Below are 23,755 nucleotides of genomic sequence, written 5' to 3'. Positions count from 1 at the left end.
ACTCAGTAACATGAGACAGTGCATGAATTAAAAGCAACTTTACAGAGTTTATGGAGGGTTACTATTAGTTACCTGGTCATTTAACTTTTCAGCATGACACCCAGGAAGCATTACAATAAAGCAGAATCATATAAAACGTACTGTAAACACAATCCTATCAGATAAAAACGCAATAAAAAAATATGTGGAGTCTGAAACACCTAATGGACTCTGGATAAATTACTTTATAATAAAGAAAATCTTAGATACATAATACAGTAACACAAGTATTTGTTTTCACTCGAGGTTTTATGGTTTTCCACATTTCTTGCACATTTTATTTCACTGTTCATTATTATCTCATCATACAACTGCCAGATAAATAAAACTACAGACAGAAAACCGTTGAAAAACCTGCAGGCCTGAAAAACTGGGATAATAAATAATTAGCAGAATCACACCTTAGTCTTATGAAATACAACTCTTATCAAGCTATAAATCCTGATGTTATCATCGTAAACAATGCCAATAAAACAAAATGTCCAGAGATGTTTGTACCTCACTAGACAGAGAGTTCTAACAGGATCGCAATTTCTTTTTTTCCACATGCAATATGATAAAACAGTTTTATCAGTCATGTAATGTCAATAAACCAGTAACACAATAACAATCAATTATAAACCATGAATAGTTAGTTTCCTGTTAACTGTGTCCACGTAAAAAGTGAAAAAAAAATCCAGGTTTTTGTTCATGTTGTATTACTGTGATGAAGGAACTGAATATAAAAACAAACATGACTAGCCCATTTTACTATATGTGGTGCAGTTATTGTGTTGAATATCAATTTTACTCTTCAAATAATCTTTTGATTGCTTAGGTGGAGGTTTAAGAATTGTTGTGCCAGACATCAACTTTACAGGAAAAGATGACATTAGATTACAGTTTTGAAGCATGATTTGCACAGTAACTGAATAGACCTTTACTGTGAAGACATAAAAGTAACAAATGATTAATTTAAAGACACTGCACACCAATTCCACTCAAACCTGCGGAAATGTTTACTAAATGCAATATTATATATAATATTACATTAAGCAGTATGATGTTCTGTAGAATTTACACCAAAATCCCCAAAATGTTTCATTCCATCCCAACAAAGTCAGTCATACAATGGCTACCCCAGTCAAATACAACATCTGGTAAATCACTGGTTTATTGGTCTCCAGTTTTCTCGCCATGCAGTGAAAAATGTGTCTAATAAACAGGATTTTCAGTATGTGTGGCCTATTTTTTGAAAAGAAAGCAAAATAATAAAATAGGCAGTATAAGTTAGGCAAAAGAACGTGTTGTTTTGCGGTCTAGTTGCCGTGGTGGTCTATTATTATCATTACTCTAATTAACAGAAATAGGCTTCCTTAAATAACCTAGGTGTGTTGGGCACTAAGCACTCTTTTTTTTTTTTTTAAGGTTAATGACCCACTACAGGTACATGTCGCGCCTACAACTGTTGTTTACGCCTGTTCTGTCACACCAATGACTCCGTTTCCCATAAATCCGCTTAGCGCATGCGCAGGACGCGTTGCCTGACTGGTAAACAGACGTCAGAAGGGAGTCTTCGCCTCGAGTCAAAAACAAAACAAAACAAAACAAGTGAAAAAGAGACACAAGGGGTGGATATTTGAACGGCTACAACGACAGGAAATTATACGGGACCTTTCGCGGATTAAAAATGACTACTTGAAGGAAGTTATCGGTGTCATTTCGCGGACTTTTCCACGGATAGTAAAACTCTGGAGCAGCAGGAGCTTAAACCAGCTAACGTTACGGTGGCTATCGTGCTGTTTTCAAAGTGCGGCGAGTGAGAGCGGACAGACCCTACGAGGCAGACCAAACTTCTTCCAACACCCAGGAGTTGTTTTTGTGGTTTGTTTTTGGAGGGACTGTTGGTGGGGGATCGGATCTGGGCTCCGGCCCTCGCTCGGGAGGGTTTCATAAGCGTTTCTTCGAGCATCGTGTTCCGCGGCAGGAGTGGAGAAACATGGCAGATGGTGACATGCGCCTGGCCGCAATGTGGCGGATCGTGCAGACCTGAAGCACGGACTTTTCTTAACGCACATTTCTTTCTTAACTCCCCGCTTACACACATTACAACATTATTCAACCCGTAGCTAAACGTGCTCTCTTTTTCCTCTTTAAACGATTTAAATTTGTAGGTTATTTATTCTAAGGGGCTTTGACGTACAGGCCAAAAAAATCAGCGCATCAGTGTTGTGGTTTTTAAAAAAAAATGTTTTTTAAACCGGAACACAACCAGTATCAATCTGTGGTTGAACGATTTTACACCTGCCTTTGATTTAACCAGAGTTGTTTGTGACTTTGTGGGGGGTTCGTGTCGGGACATTTAAAAAAAAAAAAAAAAAGTTTTGGTCAAGGTTTTGAGCCTTGACATCACGTTGTTTACAAGTGGAGACGGACGGGGCTGTCCTGAGAAGCTCCTTTTGTAACAGTAGACAGCTGATCCCTGCTGGTAGTTTTCATAGTTTTACAGTTTAAAAAAAAACAAAAAAAAACAAAACGTTTTGAATATATATATTCACAAATTTGGCACGAGCAATTTCTGATTATTTTATTATTTTTAAGCCTTGATTTGTTAACATAACGACTGTTGAATGAATAGGCTACTGTTTACCAAATTATTCAATTCAAACAATACAAAATCTGGTTTTTATTAACGGGAATGGCTAAATGTGTATCCATATACTTATACATGTACTAAAATTGTGTCATTCATTCTGAGGTTAGCACGAAAAACTGTACATCCAGATGTTTTCGTGCGCATTGCCACCCTGCCACTTTTGTTTTTATTTCATTCAAACAAAGGGACTCTCATCTCAGCCCTCCTTCATTCTATATAAATCGCAAGGTTTATGATAGTTACTATTAAGGAGATTATTTGGGTTCCCTAATCTCCAATCTGAGGATTAACCGAGGCTACTGGTGTGTCCAGATTATTACGTCTCTTTTCTAGGCCCCTCTGTTTACATGCCTGGCAGTGGCTGAAGCATATTGTTTTTATTCTGGAAGTGTTTTTGAAGCATTGGCCGCACACAGTGAGCATTACGGTGTAAAGGTAGATGTTTTAAGGGGTTATTCTTGTTGGTTAAGAGGAAGTTCAGAGGACTGTCATGGAGGATTCGCCATTGCCTCCGATTGACCCAGATTTCGAGCCGCAGAGCAGACCCCGCTCCTGCACGTGGCCCCTGCCAAGACCGGACATCTCCGTTGTCAAACCGGAGGGCACGGATGGCGCCGAGTCCGCCGCCGGGACCCCGCCCGCGGACGAGGACAAGCCCGAGCCGCAGCAACTCACCTCCGAGCCTGAGAAGGCTGCGGCAACGGCGGATGGTGGGGTCGTGCCCGGCGTGGGCGGAGCCGGCGCGACTCCCCGCAAAGGATCATCCCGGCGCAACGCGTGGGGAAACCAGAGCTACGCTGATCTGATTAGTCAGGCCATTGAAAACTCACCCGAGAAGAGACTGACCCTGGCGCAGATCTATGAGTGGATGGTGAAAACAGTGCCTTACTTCAGAGACAAAGGTGACAGCAACAGTTCAGCTGGCTGGAAGGTGAGTTAGTGGGTGATGTTTATCTAAACTTTTTACAGGTTGGAAGCTAATTATATCACATGCATTTGATCTTTGTTCCTAAACATTCAAGTCATTAGTGCTGAAACAATATTTTGAAATATGGAGAAAAAAAAGACAATCTTACCACAACCACAGAAATGTTTCCTAGTTTAAGATTTAGTATGACAATTATCATGTAAATAATTGTCTGTTCTTATGTTCTTATTTGACTGTTCAACATTTGTACAACCTTCAACACTAAATTACCTTTCTGGATTAGTTTTGTATTGAACTCACACGTAAAAGTGTAATTAAAACTTAGGCAGTGCCAAAGTTTATTTTCTTGCAGTGACTTTTCTACAAATGAAAACTTGATTAATAGGAATCACTTCCATTGATTCACATAACCAACCAAGTCCTTTTTCATTTCTGTCTGTTTCTAGAATTCCATTCGCCACAATTTATCACTCCACAACAAATTCTTGAGGGTCCACAATGAATCGACAGGAAAGAGCTCCTGGTGGATGCTCAATCCGGAGGGAGGGAAGACTGGGAAAGCTCCTCGCCGCCGGGCTGCCTCCATGGACAACAGCAGCAAACTGCTTAAGAGCCGCATGAGAGCGAAGCAGACCAAGAAGGCGGCAGCAGGCAGCCTGGGGGGCGCTGGAGGGGGTGAGGGTAATACAGGCTCTGGTGGTGCAGACAGCCCTAACTCATCCCAGCAGTTTCCTAAATGGGCGGTGAACAGCAGCCCGTCGTCCCGCGGCAGCCTCGATGACAGCGACATGTGGACCACCTTCCGCCCACGTACCAGCTCTAACGCCAGCACTCTGAGCGGACGTCTGTCCCCCATTGCCCCCGGACAGGAGGACGACGATAACCTGCCTGAGGACTCTCTGCTGGGGAGATACACAGCCCCCACCCTCACAGAGACCCTGATGGAGGAGCTGGATCTAATCGATGGCCTCACCTTGATGACTGGGACGCAGGGAGGAGCCAGTCCCAGCACAGCCCCTCCAGCACCTCCCACCCCACTGCCCTCCGCCGCCACCCTTCTGGCTCGCGGTACCAACTTCTCCTCCTTCCATCAGCTGCAGCCATCCAACCTCCCGCAGGCACCCTCCCACTCTGGGACCCAGGCTTCCATCTCTCAGTGTGGCCCTGGGAGCAAGGAGACTTCAACCTTCAGCAACTCCCTCTTCAACCCCATGTCCCCCTCCACCTCTCGTGGGAGCAGCCATTACAGTACCCACGTTCCCTCCAGCCTGGAGGCGCTGCTCACTTCTGACTCCCCACCACCCAGTGATGTCATGATGACCCAGGTGGACCCCCTCATGCCCAGTCCTGGAGGGGTAGGCCTTATGGGCATGGGATCGTCTGTTGTGAGCGTGAGGTCCAAACCCAACCAGCTGCTGATGAATAAGGGCCTTGAGCCAAACAACGTGGCCCCCATGGCGCTGCAGGCTCAAATGCAGCCCCAGCAGCACCACCTCCACCACCAGCAGCCGCAGCACCAGTCACACCAGCAGCAGCAACAACCACAGCAGCACCAGCATCACTCTCAGATGGGGCTGGGTATGATCCTCTCAGGTATGTCTCAGGACCCTCCACAGCTCTCTACCCTGAAGGCACATCATGTCACAGGGCCCGCTGTGGGCTCGCATCATGGAGCAGCCGTTGGCTCAGTCAATAACAGCTTGAGTCTGTCAGGCATGAGTCCATTTGGAATTCCGCCCTGCTTCCAGACCAGTCAGGACCGCCTGCCCACAGACTTGGATATAGACATGTTTACGGAGAATCTGGATTGTGACGTGGAGTACATCATCAACAGTGACCTCATGGACGGAGACGCGATTGACTTCAACTTTGATCCCATAATGCCTGGAGGCCAAGGCTACCCGGGCCCGACCACCACCCAGGGCTCGGCCCACAGCTGGGTGCCCAGCTAATCTGTCAGCTGACCACACAGTTAGCCAGGTACAGTGATGATTTTTTCCCACTGTTCATTCATCTATGTTTAAGTCATCTGGAGGAATTGTTTAATCTATACTATGTCCAAAGGTTATGAAGCAATCTAGAGCCCACGATGACGACTTCATGGGTCGGTTTGTCACAAAGAGAGTCAATTGATGATAATAATAATTTGGGCTCTCTGATATAATGAAAGGATTAGTCAAACAGTTGATAATTAAATAAGGGTTAGTTGCAGCGGTTTATTTTTGAATGATTCCAGATGTTAATGAATGACTCCATTCATTAGATGGGGAAGTTATAGTTTGTAGTACTGCAGTTAAATAATCTGTTTATGTGGCAAATAAACAACACAAGTGACTTTTCTTTTTATCACGTTGTCTTGCAGGAACTAATCTCCAATCCAGATAACCTCACAGAATGACCGATGCATTCCTCCTCCCTGCTGGCTGAAGATAACTATTTTTCAATTACAATGCTTCTCTCGGACTGTAAAGACAAAACCAGACCTCATCAGTGTCATGTGCCAAGACATGCAGGGACAGGGAGGAGATTCAGGCTACCATGCACAATTTTTTTTTTTATAAAAGAAATAACACTCGCAACAGTTTGGCTGCTAGCCTTTTTTTTTTTTTTTTAAATCCGAACTGATGACTTTGGTGTGGCGTAATGTTTTCAGAGTGAAAAGACAAATCATTAATTTCCCCCCTGTGGTGGAGTATTTATTTCAGTTATGTTACATCTGAATAGCTTTAGGGTGGATATATGGTACTTGATGGCTTTGGTATTGACTTCTCAAAGGACTTTTAATGTTTGGAAGAGTGGCCAGTTTTCCAGTAAGAAAAAAAAACTCCCCAGACCAAACACTGTGATCGCCGGTGCGAGGTGCGCCGAGAAGTTCGTCTCTGTTATGAATCGGTGAACACTTTGGTGGACTGTTTACCGTGTTATGAGCAGGTGGAAGAGAAAGACTGGATGAATGGAGATTTTGCAAAAAAAAGTTGGCAGCACATCTCACCTGATCATGGACAATTTTTACGAACAATTTTTATGTTTCTCACTTGCGAGAAAGTGAGCATTTTTTTTCTCCAATTAGGTTTGGTGATTGAACAGTTGAGGACGGGATGTTTTTGCAGTTTGGCATTTTTGGTGTTTTGAGGTAGATGTCAATTAGAGAGTGTTTTTCTTTTCTTCTTTTTTTTTTTTATATCCCTGATGTGCAGTTAATCTAACAAAATGAAGAAATGTGTTTTGTGAATTTATACACAGGGCATTCAAGGGTTAATGTATTTGCCAACAAGTGATTGGTTGGCTAAGTATAGTCACATCTTAGCAGTATGCCTCCTCTGTCCAATGCTCTACCTAATTGTGTTATTTTTTTTTTTTTTCATCAAGCCTGTGCATTTTCAAAGCACTTAGGTTTCCTGCAATACAGGAAGCCCGAACTAGAGTGGAGAATAATCCACATTAGGTTAAACCATTTCATTGAAAGAGAGTTTGAATCCTGTAAAACATGTAACGCACATGTTGCACATGTACATGATGACAAGCTATGCAGACCTATCAGGAGTACTAAATGAAATCTTGAAGGAAATTTAAAAGAAAATCACTTCTTGAAGGGTTTTGATATTTAATATTTTCCTGATATTTTCCTGTGCAGGTTTTTTTTTTTTTTTTGAGTGCTTTGTATCAGAATATCCTCGCACACTTTAATTATTCAGTACTTCAACTATTCAGCTCAAGAATTTAATTGACTGTGTGACAAGTGCAAAAAAAGAATATATTTGATGATAGTTTTAATATACAATTTAGATGGAGGTAATAAATGAGATATTAATACATATGAATATATTACTAATGACAAGTGATGTTTTTTACATTGGAAGAAGAATTTTCAGATAATTTCTAACGGTAAATTTCTATACTTTTTATTTTTGTAAAGGATGAGATGCATGTAGATTTTTTTACATAACCAAAGGAACACTAACATTTGCATGGCATTTAGGAAGCGCTTAGGCCTGATCAGTATCTTGTTGTACATAAGCTTTGCAAAAGACGCCTGTAAGAAAAAAAAATCTGACTTTTTCAAGACGAGCAAAGTGCATTGATACTTGACCATTTAGACTACAATTCCCAAATAACCTGCCTCATTGTTTTCTGCATTCATTCTGCTACCAAGTAAAACAAAAAAGAGCTCAAATGCAGCAGGTCTCAGATAAAAAAAAAAAAGAAAAAGAAAGAAGACTTTTAGTGTAATCTCATCTCAAAACGAGACTAATACAACTGTTACCTCTCAGGGTCGCTCAGAAAGAAACTCAACGGGAAACGAATTATGCATGCACATGATCAGATCGCATGACAAAAGCTGAATAACAATATTTATTTTACATATTTTCTGTAACTGCTGACTGGAAATCCAAACTTAAATGCTTTTGTTTTGTTGTCCTGGAGACGTTTCCGTCGAGTGGATCTCAAATTTGACTCCCCTTTTTAGAGAAATGTTTTCTAGCTCTTCAGCAGCTGCATATCCGTACTAATCTGTCCCTTTTTTTTGACTGCCAATATTTAAGACACTATAGCATGAGCTTTTTTTTGTAACAAGATGGACTAAATCTTGTCATCTTACCCACTTTGAAATATTGTGTTTGCATTTAATTACTTTGTTCATAACTTTATTGTGATTACGAATAACATCCCTGCAGTTAAACTCTTGATATTCATCATTTCACTGTAGCTTTGTGAATATGTTAGCCTCTGATTTGTATAAAGCACTCTTTTTCTTTCACATTTTTATTTTATTTTTATTTTGAATGGTGCTAGATGTCCTCTGTGATGTATCCTGGAGTACGCCATCATGCAAAGTGGGTGCATATCAGGGCCTTTTGAATATTCTGTATACAGAACAAGGATCTTGTTTTGGTGTTGAACGTAGGCACACAATCAGCAGTTCTTACATATACATATATGTATGTGTGTATATATGTATGTATATATATATATATATATATATGTATATGGAAACATAACCAGCATGTTTAAACTGCATGATTATTTTCTTATTACTCTATACCATAACATGTAACTATTTTAGAAAGTTGTATATGCAACAACCTCCTGGTGTTATAACTTCCTTTGTATTCCCCCTCTATGTGATTATTACTCTCTACATACATTTTCTTCGGTTTTCTTAAACTTCTTAGTTAGTCACTGTATGTTTGTTTTGACTTTAAAAAATGCCCCATTTGATACAGCATTTTAGTATTTGGTAAAGGGTGGGTTTTTTATACTTTAATTCTTCAATAGCGGAGGATGGGTGGATAGGGAATGATGAGTTGTGCATAAGCCAATAATGTTTATGATTTTTGATTAATGTTGATAGTTTTTTCTTTATTCCCCCCAGTCTTTTTTTCTTTCTTGTCTCACGGTTAAGAGATGACACCGTTCTGAACAGCAGAAATAAATTCAATAAACTGTTTAACCCACTCTGTCTGAGTCCATGGTGCAAAGTTACTGAGTTAAACTCTAGAGATGCAGTGGTAGAAGAAGAAACTTCACTTCAGTATAAGAGGAAATACTTTACCTTAAAGTACTCCATTAAAAAAGAAAGGTAAGTATCAGCATTTACATTTATGACAGTTTTTATATATTAAACAATTAAAGTTGTTTTGTTTGTAATAACATTTTTGTTTGTTATCTGATGGAAACAAATAACTGCTCTCGGGGTACTAAGAAAGAAGATGAAAGAAGCTGTGCGAACAGAGAAAGAGTTTCATATTAACCAAAGATATAATTGGTTTGTAATTAATCCGTAACAAAGTGTTGATTAGATCTGAAATGACTGATTTGACTTTTGTGGTTATAGTAACCACTGATGCTTTTTAAATTTTTTTTATTATTTGTTAGTTTATTTCATTCATAGACCAAACAAAACAATTAAATTCTAACATCAAATCTCAAATGTGAAATGAAAAGGAGCAGAAAGAAGGATAATGTTCTATTTCAAGAGACATTTATTCACAAAACAAAATAAAAATAATCATGAAATCAGCACAAGCACATGTACCGGGTGAAAAGTGTGTTCAAAGTATCCTAAGTAGATTAAGAAGCATTTAAATACATGAAAGAGTTCCACGCATGAAATATGGGGATTTCTATTAACTTTTTATTAATACAATTACTTCCTTTAAATCCTTGCTAATACCCGCTAGGGGGCGCTGTTGTACAGTTATACAAAGGATAACGACCTCGTCCTCTGCAGACAAAAGAACTGATTCTTGAGACCATCAGCCTCTCACCATCATGGGGACTTGTGGTGGAGCGAGTTGACAGCTTTAAGTTCCTTCACGTTCATATTTCCAAAAAGCCCAGCTGGGCCAAAAAAAACTACTGCTACGATTAGAGAAGAAAGAATTCATCAAAACTACAGAGAGGATACTCGCACCTGACCTGCCCCTCCATGGACACACTTTACACACAGGTCTGCAGGAGGATAGCACAGAGCATCTCCAGGGAGAAACATCACCTTGTCTATGTTCTGTTCAGGTGGAAGAACTCAGGCTACAACCTCATGCACGACATGAAAAAAAAGATCATATCGTGACTATTTCCACCGATATTGTGAGCAATGAATAAGAATGATAATCTTATAAGAATTTTCATTATCACACATAAATTGAAACCATAGTGATGTGATATTTGGGGGGGGGTGGTTATTGAATAAATGTAAAATCTAAAGTCTATACACGGTTTGACACATTTTTCCACAGTCCCTTTGGATGAATCATTTTGGGCAACAGAATGAAATTGGATTGTAACCAGTGAAAAATATGCAGTGTGTGGTAGAGTCATTCTGATGAAATACAATCACCGCCTGAAAGCTATAAAATATTTCTAATAATGTGGGATTACTTAGAAAAGCTCACAGTATTATTAGGTCATATTGTACATTTACAGTGGGTACGGAAAGTATTCAGACCCCTTTACATTTTTCACTCATTGTTTCATTGCAGCCATTTGCTAAAATCAAAAAAGTTCATTTTATTTCTCATCACTCTACTTCTACACTCAGCACCCCATCTTGACAGAAAAAAAAACAGAAATGTAGAAATTTTTGCAAATGTATTAAAAAAGAAAAACTGAAATATCACATGGTCATAAGTATTCAGACCCTTTGCTGTGACACTCATATTTAACTCACATGCTGTCCATTTCTTCTGATCCTCCTTGAGATGGTTCTGCTCCTTCATTGGAGTCCAGCTGTGTTTAATTAAACTGATTGGACTTGATTAGGAAAGGCACACACCTGTCTATATAAGACCTTACAGCTCACAGTGCATGTCAGAGCAGACGAGAATCATGAGGTCGAAGGAACTGCCCAAGAAGCTCAGAGACAGAATTGTGGCAAGGCACAGATCTGGCCAAGGTTACAAAAGAATTTCTGCAGCACTCAAGATTCCTAAGAGCACAGTGGCCTCCATAATCCTTAAATGGAAGAAGTTTGGGACGACCATAACTCTTCCTAGACCTGGCCGTCCAGCCAAACTGAGCAATCGTGGGAGAAGAGCCTTGGTGAGCGAGGTAAAGAAGAACCCAAAGATCACTATGGCTGAGCTCCAGAGATGCAGTAGGGAGATGGGAGAAAGTTCCACAAAGTCAACTATCACTGCAACCCTCCACCAGTCGGGGCTTTATGGCAGAGTGGCCCGACGGAAGCCTCTCCTCAGTGCAAGAGATATGAAAGCCCGCATAGAGTTTGCCAAAAAACACATGAAGGACTCCCAGACTATGAGACAGAAGATTCTCTGGTCTGATGAGACCAAGATTGAACTTTTTGGCTTTAATTCTAAGCGGTATGTGTGGAGAAAACCAGGCACTGCTCATCACCTGCCCAATACAATCCCAACAGTGAAACATGGTGGTGGCAGCATCATGCTATGGGGGTGTTTTTCAGCTGCAGGGACACGACGACTGGTTGCAATTGAAGGAAAGATGAATGCGGCCAAGTACAGAGATATCCTGGAAGAAAACCTCTTCCAGAGTGCTCAGGACCTCAGACTGGGCTGAAGGTTTACCTTCCAACAAGACAATGACCCTAAGCACACAGCTAAAATAACAAAGGAGTGGCTTTGGAACAACTCTGTGACCATTCTTGACTGGCCCAGCCAGAGCCCTGACCTAAACCCAATTGAGCATCTCTGGAGAGACCTGAAAATGGCTGTCCACCAACGTTCATCATCCAACCTGACAGAACTGGAGAGGATCTGCAAGGAAGAATGGCAGAGGATCCCCAAATCCAGGTGTGAAAAACTTCTTTCATCATTCCCAAGAAGACTCATGGCTGTACTAGCTCAAAAGGGTGCTTCTACTCAATACTGAGCAAAGGGTCTGAATACTTATGACCATGTGATATTTCAGTTTTTCTTTTTTAATACATTTGCAAAAATTTCTACATTTCTGTTTTTTTTTCTGTCAAGATGGGGTGCTGAGTGTACATTAATGAGAAATAAAATGAACTTTTTTGATTTTAGCAAATGGCTGCAATGAAACAGAGTGAAAAATGTAAAGGGGTCTGAATACTTTCCGTACCCACTGTATGTGATCAAAGAGAAGTCAACAAAGACAACAGTACACAGGTTGTTTTACATAGAGCATCTTTATAGAAAACATTTCTTCACATTTTCAAAAAACATTTTTTTTGTCTTTTCTCCTGTTCTCTTTTTTTGTTGTTTTTCTTCTTTAAATAATTGTCTTTTTTTTTTTTTCTGCTCAAATTCTGAACATTTTTTCACATCCATCTGTGTCAAAGGCTCTTGCTGAGTTGCTGCGGCTCATAGAAAGGGACTGATTGAGAACTCGGCTGTCCACGTTCTCTGTGATGTTTATCAGAAATGGTGCTGACTAAGTCAAAGAAAAGAAAAAAACAGTTTCCCATTCATGGGGGGGGAGAAACCACAAGTCTGCTACTCGTCAGCTGAGAGTTTTTTTCATCTGCAGAACCCACATTCAGCCTCCAGTAGTCACATCTGTCCACTTCAGCAGCTCTCCAGTTTACGCCTGAAGGCACCTGTGTTAACAGTACTTTTGCTTTTGTCAATATGCACTTCAGTTTCTTTTCTACATCCTGAAGTTACAAACGCTTAACTCCAAACACGCCGTCACACCTCAGTATCTAAACAGGTCCTACATCACATCCAGAAACTAAACAAATGCACTGAAGAGTTTATTCAACTGTAAAAATAAAAGTAAAAAGACAGAAATAAGCAGTTTTAACAGCTTGTTTGAACATTGTTCTGCTCTTCAAATTGTACCATGGACAAAGAGCTTCAACACAAAGTTACACAAAAAATTAAATCTGTACTTGACCTAAACTCATGACCAGTGCAGATCTGCCTCTGGACATTTGTAATCTTTCAATTCGTCATTTTGTTTTTTTTTAACGTTCCTTTGTTTTCAAATTCAGTCTTTCTTTTGATCATGTGATCTTGCATCGATCACTGAATGAACAAAATAACCATTTAATTAAATGCTCAGCTTCATGTTCACTGAGATAATCAGCTCTCTGACTGCTGGACATTAGTTTAGGTTTGGATGCTTTTGTTTTGAAAACATTAGAACCTTCAACGTCTTTCCAATCGTTCACTAAATGATCTCACTAAATCGAGTGACTTTACTCAGAAATCTGGGGTTGATAACGAAGCCAAAATGTGAAAACGTTTGAAGGGACATAACAGTGTAAAAATCTTCATTACACGTTGTATACAGGAGAAGAAAGACGTCTGACCCAAACACTGTGCACCGTTTTTATGTCTCCTAAGAGCTACCTTGCATTATAAATATATAAAGTTAAAAAAAGTGCTTATTAAAAGAAACTAAAGTGAAGTAATAACTTCCAGCAGTGTCACTGTTGTTCGTTCTTGGACAGCATTAATACGAAATGTTATGGAGAGCTAAACTGTCATCTGTCACAGCTCATTTTTTAAATGTCCTCCTCCAACACTGACAAAGATTGTCCAAAAAAACTGAACAAAAAAACAGGCCCTCTAACTCTCCCAATAACATTCATTAAACATTTACACTTTGTGTGTGAGGGGTATAGTCGATACAAAAGGATCCGACTAAAAGGGAGAGTATTGGCCACTGCAACCCACTGACTGAGCTGGAACAAAGAACTGGTAAAAAAATAAAACAAGGTTAGTTAATAATTGCACATAACCTTTGAGAGCATAGATGTTTGATAAGAGAACTTCATGACCATCTGCAGGAGTGGCGAGGAGGAGGTGGAGGAGGAGGAGGAAGAGGAAGGGGGATGTGGCACACTGGTATAAATACATTAAATCTGAAAATAAAGCACATTCATGAGGCACAGCTTCAGGATAACGGAGCTCTGTCCTTAAAGGTGCCACTCTTGTCCTGCTTCGCATGTCGGCTGTTAAGATTTCTTCATCCTCGTGTCTCTGGGTCTCTCTGTACCGGCGGAAAGTTGTAGATTCATGTCTGTCCGAGCTCTCAGGTGATCATGTACTGGGTGATGGCTCTGAGAGCGTACAGCAGCTCAGCCTGCAGCCGGGCCTCCATGATTAGTAAATTCACGTGTATCTGGAAAAGGGAAATGAAGAGATGACTGAAACAAAGTGACAAAAGAAGGCTGAAGTTTAATAAGTAAGAATATGATATTCTTCTTCTTACCCGTTCTGAGCTTTTAAGCGGAGCCCAACTCAGAGGACACACTGGATTTTTGGTAGCATCCGGAAAACAGGCCACCGCCTTTATGTACAGCTTCAAATCCCGCTGCAGCAGCTGGTTCACCTCTCCATAATTATAATCATCGTACCTGTGAACAAAAAAAAAAAAAAGATATATTAATATGCCAATAACAAATAGTAGGCTTGTCATAAGAGTAAAAAAAAAAAAAAAAAAGAGATTTGCTCACCGTATTCCTAACACACAGTGGATGTAGTTCCAGATCGCCCTCTTCAGGTCAGGGCTGTGCAAAGAGGGGAGGGTGGTCACGCTCCTGAATCGGTCGTCCAAGAGGTGCCCGATGTCTGAATACAACCTGTTGACTAAGGAGAAGCCGTGGTCCTCCCATGAATAGTCCTGCAGAGCAAATACAACACAGCCTCACAATCACAATCGACTCTTACTATAACGTTTGGAACAAACGAACTCAATACTTTATTTCATGTCTTTGTTAGAGCTCTGCAGAGGTGTATTGATCGAAGATTTTTAAGGATGGTGGGGTAAAGTAAAACTGCATTTCATGTGGCAGGATTGTTTTCACTGCTTTCCATCCCCTTAACCATTTCATGACCCTTCAAATCATCGACACACTTAATGACCTAAAACTACTGACAAGTGGATAAAGCACTGCATGTATGTGTAGACATACTGTTAATGCAAATCTTGCTCTAAATACTTTGTGTGCTTTGCAGAAGGAGCTGTATTATGACATATTCATATGTTAAACTTAATCTAAAGAGTCTTTCATATGACCTTCTGATTTAAATCATAAAAGGAAAAAGCTCATTAATGAATGAATATGAAAACCTATGCTCAAACCATCCCTTGCTGTTTTGTCTTGCAGAGCTCAAAAAAGTCAGTATTGATCTGCTCTGCTTCTGACTGAGGAACAGTGTGGACAGGTTTCAGTGCTAACAATGTGTTAGAGAGTTGAATCAAACACAACAGTTATGAACTGCTTGTTACACTACTGTAAAGTCATCAAGTGTCACAAAGCATAGGCTGCAATCCTATACACATCAAAAACATTTCATTTAACAAGTGTGAAGTCTCTGAATGTTTCAGGTGTCCTATTACATGGCTTCTCGTGGCAGCCAGCCAATCAGAAAGAGTATTTCCTTTGGTCTCCACCACCTGCCCGCTCTTATCATCACAACTGCCATGTCCTCACCTGAATTCTAAACACTTGAAAGTGGTCCTCCTCTGTCCGAGCGAACTCATGATAGCAGAAGTCGGGATCCGTGATAAAACGCGTCGGGTCTGCGAAACAAATCATCTCCTCCTCTTCCTCCATATCTAAAAAAAGACGTGGGGGGGGGGAGCAGAGCAGATAGAAGGGGAGGCAGAGGGAGAGTGCGTGAATGAGTATGACTAACGACTGGTAATCAAGTTTCACAGCATGTGACCTACATTTCATGCTCGACAGAACTACCAGAAGGATGTGAGCGGTGTCTGTGTGATACCTGTTTGCTGGAGTGTTTGGGTCTGCAGCAGACGCTCTTCTCTCTTCTCTCGCTCCTCCTGGGACTTCTGAATTCTCTCTTTCAGACACATCATGTCACAGTTGGAGTCCAGAGACTGTCGACACAAAGCCAGGAAAAATACAGGTCAATGAATTTCAGAGACAAAATTTCAACTAATGTGCTAAGAATCTATTTTACGTTTGTTCTAACAGCTTCTGCTGGAAAAAAAAAAAAAGGTAATAGTAATTTCAGTTTTATTACAACTTTCATCAATACAAAGTACTAAATATTTTCAGGACAGAGTCACTTTGCAGTTCTCTGTTAGCTTTCAGGTGAACAGAATCACAGTTGGATTTTTTTACCCATGGTTGTGTAATGTGTTCAGGGGGAGAAGCCAGAGACTGAGGCACGTTGGTGTTTCCGTTGGCAGCATCGAAGGGGCAGAAGGTTGGAGGGGTACCGTTGGGAGATTTGGAGAGAGGTACAGGGAATTCTGAATCCGTATCACATCCAACCACAAAGCTGCAGAGGGAGTGGCAGTGGGCCAGGATCACCACGGCCTGCACCAGCTCAGCCAGGGACCAGCACTGCTCACCCGACTTCAGCAGAGTCTGGACAGGACAAAGACGAGAGCTCAGGATCAGACGGGTCATATGAACAGCAAGCAATTTAACATTTCTGTAAGTGATAAAAGACAACTATTTGATATCGTCTTGTTAGGGTTCATGTATTTTTTTTGTCATCGTGGAGAGTTGTTGTACCTGGATGTCTGAGCAGGCTGTGAGCCAGGGTTGGTGGGCCAGCACCTTATTGATGTGGTCGAGGAGACGGAGGCGAGGAGGGGCCACCTCCAAACCCTCCAGCCACATAGGGTCCCCACCCACCCTCAGAAACTGAGCAGAGTGCAGGAACACCAGGTAGTTGCAGTGATGTTGTGCAGAAGCCTGGAAGTGGAAACGGACAGAGGAGGTTAAACTGTGAATCTGGGGAATAACTCAAACATGATGATATCATTTAGAATAAAAACCATGATACCATGAACAACTTCCAACAGTACTATCAAATTTCTGTAGCTGCACAAGTTATAAGGTGAATACAGGTGAGATGCATAAACAAGAACAGCCTGGTGACTGACCATGATGGCGATATAATGGCGGTATGGCAGGGGCAGGGGGCCGTCCATGTGCAGGATGTAGTGCTGAGTGCGCAGGAAGCTCTCCAAGTACTGAGGGTGCGACGCCATCTGCTGGGACACGGCGTCCACACTCCCCCTGCTGACCAGAGCTTTCATGAATAGCAGCGACACTCGCTCCTTCTCACCATTCACCATCATCTGCAGAAACCAGGAAATACAGGAGCTTTAGAGGATGTTTTTCTTGTTTGTTTTTTTTCATTATATTTTATTTTTATGCTGAGGAAATAGCCACCAGGGCTGACATGATGAGGTGAAAATCAATTAACCATTAGTACATTCTACTTATAGTTTCAGTCATATTCCAAGAAAAAAATGAACAAAATCAGGTTATTATATTTTGGGGCAACCTTTGCCTTCATAAGAAATGAAAGCTGAAGAGAGAAGGAAACAGTGGGAGGAGAGAGTGGTGGGCGATATGCAGCAAAGTGCTGGGTTCAAACTCAGGGCTGCTACAATGAGGACTGCAGCTTCTGCCCATGGGGCATGCACCACAACTCTCTGGCTATCCAAATTTAATAAACAGCAGCCTTTCTGTATTAAACTACTGTAAATAAATTATCTCAAGGTTTTAGTTTGTTGGTCTAACAAAACAAACAGTTTAAAGACATGACATCAACGGTTGTGTTTTTCTTTTGACAGCAGACAAGATTTAGACAAGTTGAGAAAGTAATGTACGGATAAATTCAAAAAAAGAGTTAAATAATGTTGGATATTGTAAAAGGTTGTCAAAAAGAGCCCTTAGTGACGACCATTAACTTCTCATAAACACTGACTGTCCATCAGTGGAAATATTAGAACTCATTTGGTAGCCAAGGCAGGTTGGCTGTAGATCATGTTGGCCTTGTCCACACCATGTGATGGCTCAGACTGTGCTTTGGACAGGAGTCATGTTCCATGATTTAAATCAGCTGAAGACAGGCAGTCTTGGAAGAACAGCAGTCGCAATGCTGTGATGCAGAAGCCACTGGCAAGTGAGTGCATTCTTTATGTTATTCTTTCTTTAAACAAAACAAGCAAACAACTGCTCTAATGGGAGAAATCCACTACAGTATTAATAATGTACATCAATCTCTGTGGTTTTACAGATAGCCACTTCTGTGAACTGAATGTGAAAGCATTGAATCAAAACAATAAACAGCCAACTACTTTAAACTGGAGCTTTAAAAAAACACCAAAGTCCTTTAAAAAAAAGGGGATCTTCACACTTCGGGAGGAACCACTGATGAAGAAACTTAAAGTTAAAAGTTAACATTGGTTTAGAGGCCTTGGCGATGAAACTGCAGCAGCAAAAGAAGTGAATGAAACCAAACACACAAAGAAGGTAGAGACAAGGCCGAGGAGTCTGAAGCCAAGTGAAACAGTCCCATGTCACTGGAGACCAGGTCTGGACAGCCCCTGGAACCATTTATTACCTTCCTTGCCTTGACACACAATCTCTAGGAAAAGGTGTTTGGTAGCTTGGCTTCAGGAGAGGATTCAGTTCTCTTCTATATGAAACCTGAGGTCACAGTGCTGATCAAAGCAAAATGGTTCACTCTTCTTTAAACACTTAAAACTGCTGTCTAGGATTGTTAGAGTCAAATCCTAGACACCTCGCATGAATGACGACCAGCAGGCCTGCTTACTTGATTTTAGCCACGTACGGCTTCTTGGCATGAGGCCCCATGTTTATGTGGCTGGTAGCTCCATGTGGTATTTCATTTCTCCCTGCACCGGATGAGGGTTTCCTCTTGATCCTGCAAGAGGCTCCACCTCTTGACCCATATAGCCAGATCACCAAAGAATGGGCTATATATTAAACAAATCCATACTCAGGCTGCTGTTTTTCCCAAATCGTGTGAGGAAAAAGAGAAAAAGAGCTCAAAAGGAGCAGGAAGATAATAACCGCAGCATGTGAATGAGGACATGCTTGGACATATCACATCAGTCATGTCCACGAGGAAATGCAACTAATGTACCTAGATCACTAACTAACTGATCAATGCACATTAAAAGAAGTATTTCTCCACAAACACAAGAGCAGCTGATCAGTAAGATGAGCTGCAGAATTTATGTTACTGCTTGGTCAATGGAAAGCAATTTGGAAAGCTTACATTACACTGAAAGGACTTTACATGTGAACACACACAGCATAGTTGTTTTCTGCCAGCATTGCAACACCCCATAATGAATGACACAACTGTTCAAAATCTTCTCTTTGATCAGATCTTTACACAAAGAACAACAAAAACACATCACAGATCCCCTGGCATTAGAGGTGCTGCAGTGTTCTTTTAAAACTGTCAATCTAATACATATTTGAGCTTCATAAACACACAAGGATTGATGATGCATTGAGAGAAAAACTAATTGGAAAAAAAACAAAACACTTTGGGATGGCTTAAATTTGGCCTGTGTGACCAATGTGTTTATAATTCACATGTTTTACATTTGAAATGACTAAGTAAATTAAAGATAATGTATAAAATGTTACAAGCAGAGTTAGCAGTGTACCTGAACTACTATGGTATACAATCTTAAAAAAAAAAAAAGATGGTTATCATACCATGTCTATGTGCCTATATGCAGTATTACATTGTACTGCAGCTGTGTTAAAGATATACAAATATTGAATTCATACATTTGGGGAATAACATTTTGAAAATCACGCTAAAATCTTTCTTATATCATTCAGCATACTTATCGGTCCGGCTCTAAAATCAATACACTTTCTTAAGCTTCTTTCAAAAGGGTGAAAACGAAACCATCCAAAACAAAAACCAAAAACCTCAAAGTATTTTCTATTTCAAGTTCTGAACCTTTACAGAACTTCCCAGTGGTCAATAAATTACCGGTATAGATAACATGCCTCAACGGTTTCTGATGAGGCCGTGAAAAAAAAAAAAACGTATCAAAGTGGGACATCATGAGCATCAACACAGGTGTTCAACAAGCTGAAAACTCCTCAGCAAGACACAGAGGCCTCCAGAAGAGCTGTGCTGCTGCAGCTTTATTTACACAGTGTAAGGGCAAACCAAATGTCTGCATGAGGTCTCATTTAGGAGTAATATCTAAATCTGAAATAAGGTTTTAGTTATTGTTAGACAAGTGAAAGCTGAAATGACACACTGAGCATTACCAGGCAGCAAAGCAATGTGATTTCCAAAGTACATGTACTACAGGAAGAATTAAAATACAAACAACAGCAAATATACTGCAAGACAAACACCACATTACTGATCTTTTCTGCCAAATCTGCAGCAGTGACACCGACAGTCCAGTAAGTTACAACACTTACTTTTGTGTAAGGTTGGGGAGAAAGGATTTGTCATCAGTGGCATCACAAAAATGTAAAAAAGAAAAAAAAAGATGAAAATGGTGCTTTGTGCAATCCCATAAACATGTCTGGACAAATACGTCCAAGTCCAATTGAAACAGGAACTACAGCTGATGTGTGCTGCATGCAGGAAATGACAAATCCCCCAGCTTTAGACTCAAGACTCAGCTAAATCTATCCTCTGATGCAATATACAGTAATTCTTTGATTTTTAACATAAAGAGTTCTTTTCAATTTTCATATCTTTTTAACTACTAACATAAATGGCAAACCCAAATAAAATGACATGAATATTGAGCAGTTGAAGCAAAAGAGTATTTTCCCACACATGGGATGCATCCCACTTTATAAGATGGAGAAAGAGTTCCATCAGAACTGATCAATACTTTAAATTAATATTGGCAAGAGGAAGAGTTATTAGGCCATCATTATCTGAAGGCTATGTTGAGAAGCATATGCACACTGCTCCGTCACACAACAGCACATCTCATAAGGCGATGCACTCCCTATTGTCTTACCAAGAATAAACAATCGCTTGAAAAGAAAAGAAATCTGTTAACAAGCGTGTGTGGGTGGATTTATAGAACAAAACGGAACAAATTATCATTAAGACTGTGTGGTATTACAAAGCATATTTTGATCCAAACAGACTGACACAGAACATGCACATTCAGGATTTGTGCACGTAAATCTATTGATTTTGCTTACAGTTCACCCAGCAGAAACTGATTTAGGAACAAAGACATTTCTTGGTAGTAAACAACAAGCCTCAGGGTGACAAAGTGAGACAGCAATGTTGATATTAGAGCGCTGCTGTATTCAAATCACAAGACCAATTCAAACTTGTGGCTTGGCTGCAAAGGATACGGAAATTAAGCAAAGAACAGAAGGCGTGTTGTTGTAAGAAACACACAGGTGCAGATCATTTGACATAAAAACAAAAAAGGCCTTCCTGACACAAGACAGGTCATTTGTTTATTGATCAGAGAGGAGCAAGAGGCATGGATGAAAAACAGGGGTGACGTCAATAAGGGGAGGAAAAGGTAAATGGAATGGAGACAAAGACAGGCGTTGATAGCAAGCTGACAAACAGAACAGCAGCACTGTGCCGGCAGGACGAACAAGGAGATGAGACACAAAGAAGTGAGAAACAGCCATCTTCCAAGGGTACATTTGACATCTTGAGAAAAGACGAAAATTTGCACATAGCGTCTGTATGTGTGCATCGTATTTGTGGCCTGTGTGTGGGGGGGGGGGGGGGGGGGCTACAGGAGGACATTCAATCTGCATTCCGATTGAGCCTGGAGTGGGGTCCGTCCATATCATGCGCGGACGTCCTGGCCACCAGTGGCCGGAAACATAAGCAGCCAGGGGGACAATTTTGTCCCTGCAACCTGAACTCAGGGAGTAGCACAAAAACAAACCAGCTGCAGCCCAAAGATGTTTGGAGAGGAGAGGAGAGGAGAGGGGAGGGAAAGGAGCTGCTGGGCAGGACAGCACATACAACACAACCAAGACAAACAAAACAGTGTGCTGCAGGATGCAAAAAAAAAAAACAGAAAGCTGAGCTTTCAAACAGCCAATGAGTGACTGGACCTGTCGGAAAACATGGCAGGCAGGTAGAGCGAGGGGGAAACGCAGTTACAAAAGACTTCCACTGATAACAGAGTCATTCACAAACAAGCCAAGGGTGTGTGGATGAAGAAGGTGCTTAAAAGGTGCCTGTAAAATAGTTGCTTGCTCTAGCTGACAGCTTTCAGATGCATGTGCTTTAAGAGGTTGGAAAACTTGCAGCACAAAACTAATACGGATTGTTTGTATCTACTCAGTAAGGTGTCAAACACATTTCGAAAATACGATACAAGCTGAAATTACATGTTGACATTCAGCAAAAAGTAAGACGTGTAGTGAAAAGCAACACAGAAATGTGACTTGAAACTAGAGAAGAAGGGGTTTGAATCCCCTGTTGCTCACATTCCTGCCTGTTTTGCTCCATTTTTGGACTGTAATCTGCAACAAACATGGCAATTTGTGACTGCACTACTTGAGACAGCGCCCCCTTCCCGCAGCACAATGAAAACGCAGCGACAAGGGAGAAAAACAACTTTGATTGGCAGTCCAGTTCAGCCAGCAAGAAAACAGCACAATAAAAAGTGGAGCTCACATTAGAGGCACCACAAGCAAGCAGCAGCTCTCTTAGATTAAACGACAAAGTCCTGTCCTTTCAAAGCCTTACTCTGATTTTATAGTGAAGAGAAAGAAACTGCATTACTTCACATCCTACGAGCTTACTTGACAGACACTTCAAATCCTCAGATGATGTCATCGTCAGTGTCTCTCCACTGTTACTGCATTTTAAGAGTTCGTACTTCACTAAATCGTCGTAAAAGTTAAATATGAGCATATTTTTTAAACATTTTAAACATCTCTATTAAACCATTATGACCAGAGTCGTCGTCACATTAAGGCACAATTATTATTATCAACAACCTGAACGCTCATTTTAATCTCCATGTTTTAAACAATGTTTTTTTTAATGATATTTCAACAGCTGGAGATGAAATGTTTGAATACAGTAATTTAAATGCACATTTATCAAACCTTAAGTTTTACTATATATATATACATATATATATATATGAAAAAACACAGTGTTTACTGAAGCTCTTAGCTGAGTGAGCTGGATAACATTCAAAGTTTAGTACAGCTATTTCTGCTCACTAACTAACTGGATTAAAAGAAAATTAAAAGTTTAGACATTAAATGAACTGTTTAGCTGTCTCTTTGATCTCAACACAGCTGACTTTGGCTGTCCAAATAATTCCTCTAAAGCTAAAATAAAAGGTAATAATAAGAGTTGGGTGACTTGCTCTTCTGAAAACATTCCCTTCACTCAATGAATGAACGGTGCTCAGGGCTACCCAGTTAGCCGCTTAGCTTTCATTTTTCTTTCACTAACTTTAGTATTTTCTTCTGTCGGTTTTGACCTTACCTGTTTCTGGACTCGCTGGCACTGGGTTCTTAGGGGGTACTCCATTTTATTCGTACAGATGATCATTTTCCAAAGAGAGTGCGCTCCTGCATGGATACGGCTCTTCGCAAAGGCTAAGCGAACAAAAGGCAGCAGAGAGAGCCTGCCTGCCTGCAGACCTGGCTGTCAGTCGGGGTCTGTTAGTTAGCTGAAGACTCGGGTCTGACTGAGAGGAGAAAACCTTCCCGGAGCTGAGCTGACAGCTCCAGTAACAGTGTGCCCAATCATAAGCGAGGGAGGCGGAGCTGCGCAAAAAAAAAAATAAAAAAAAAATGCTAATGAACATCTGCAAACAACAGAAGGCAGAGGGCAAAAAGAACCGGCTCAAGCTCAGACACAGGGTCAAACCACTCACTTCTGACTGACTCCTTGAAAAGGGATATTTGAAAAGAGGAAGCATTTTGTTATTTTGTGCACGCCCTTTTAGCGTCGATA

The 23,755-nt window shown here is 40.7% G+C and overlaps 2 protein-coding genes across 2 annotated transcripts; one reads left to right on the top strand and one right to left on the bottom strand.

Moving 5' to 3' along the window:
• The first annotated feature begins 1,551 nt into the window (after window positions 1–1,551).
• Window positions 1,552–9,059, top strand: foxo4 (forkhead box O4). Its single transcript, XM_020635831.3, has 3 exons — window positions 1,552–3,605; window positions 4,049–5,582; window positions 5,965–9,059. The coding sequence occupies exons 1-2, from the start codon at window positions 3,165–3,167 to the stop codon at window positions 5,552–5,554; spliced, it is 1,947 nt and encodes a 648-aa protein (XP_020491487.1). The 5' UTR covers window positions 1,552–3,164; the 3' UTR covers window positions 5,555–5,582; window positions 5,965–9,059.
• A 3,150-nt stretch (window positions 9,060–12,209) lies between these two features.
• Window positions 12,210–23,504, bottom strand: sesn4 (sestrin 4). The gene is made up of 9 exons (XM_020635833.3): window positions 23,282–23,504; window positions 16,914–17,111; window positions 16,540–16,722; window positions 16,141–16,389; window positions 15,779–15,893; window positions 15,487–15,611; window positions 14,506–14,672; window positions 14,262–14,406; window positions 12,210–14,171 (listed from the first exon to the last, which is right to left on the bottom strand). The coding sequence occupies exons 1-9, from the start codon at window positions 23,345–23,347 to the stop codon at window positions 14,082–14,084; spliced, it is 1,338 nt and encodes a 445-aa protein (XP_020491489.1). The 5' UTR covers window positions 23,348–23,504; the 3' UTR covers window positions 12,210–14,081.
• Window positions 23,505–23,755: the final 251 nt, after the last annotated feature.

Source organism: Labrus bergylta, chromosome 9 (genome assembly GCF_963930695.1).
Source record: "Labrus bergylta chromosome 9, fLabBer1.1, whole genome shotgun sequence".
NCBI lineage: Eukaryota > Metazoa > Chordata > Actinopteri > Labriformes > Labridae > Labrus > Labrus bergylta.
This window is presented reverse-complemented; position numbering and strand designations above follow the sequence as displayed.

Bases quoted from the DNA above. Each gene is read 5' to 3' on its own strand.
- foxo4 (XM_020635831.3), top strand. From the start codon at position 3,165: ATGGAGGATTCGCCATTGCCTCCGATTGACCCAGATTTCGAGCCGCAG. The intron at 3,606-4,048 runs GTGAGTTAGTGG...GTCTGTTTCTAG, and splicing joins ACAGTTCAGCTGGCTGGAAG to AATTCCATTCGCCACAATTT.
- sesn4 (XM_020635833.3), bottom strand. From the start codon at position 23,347: ATGATCATCTGTACGAATAAAATGGAGTACCCCCTAAGAACCCAGTGC. The intron at 16,723-16,913 runs GTCAGTCACCAG...TTCCACTTCCAG, and splicing joins GCCATTATATCGCCATCATG to GCTTCTGCACAACATCACTG. The intron at 16,390-16,539 runs GTACAACAACTC...TGTCCTGTCCAG, and splicing joins CAGCCTGCTCAGACATCCAG to ACTCTGCTGAAGTCGGGTGA.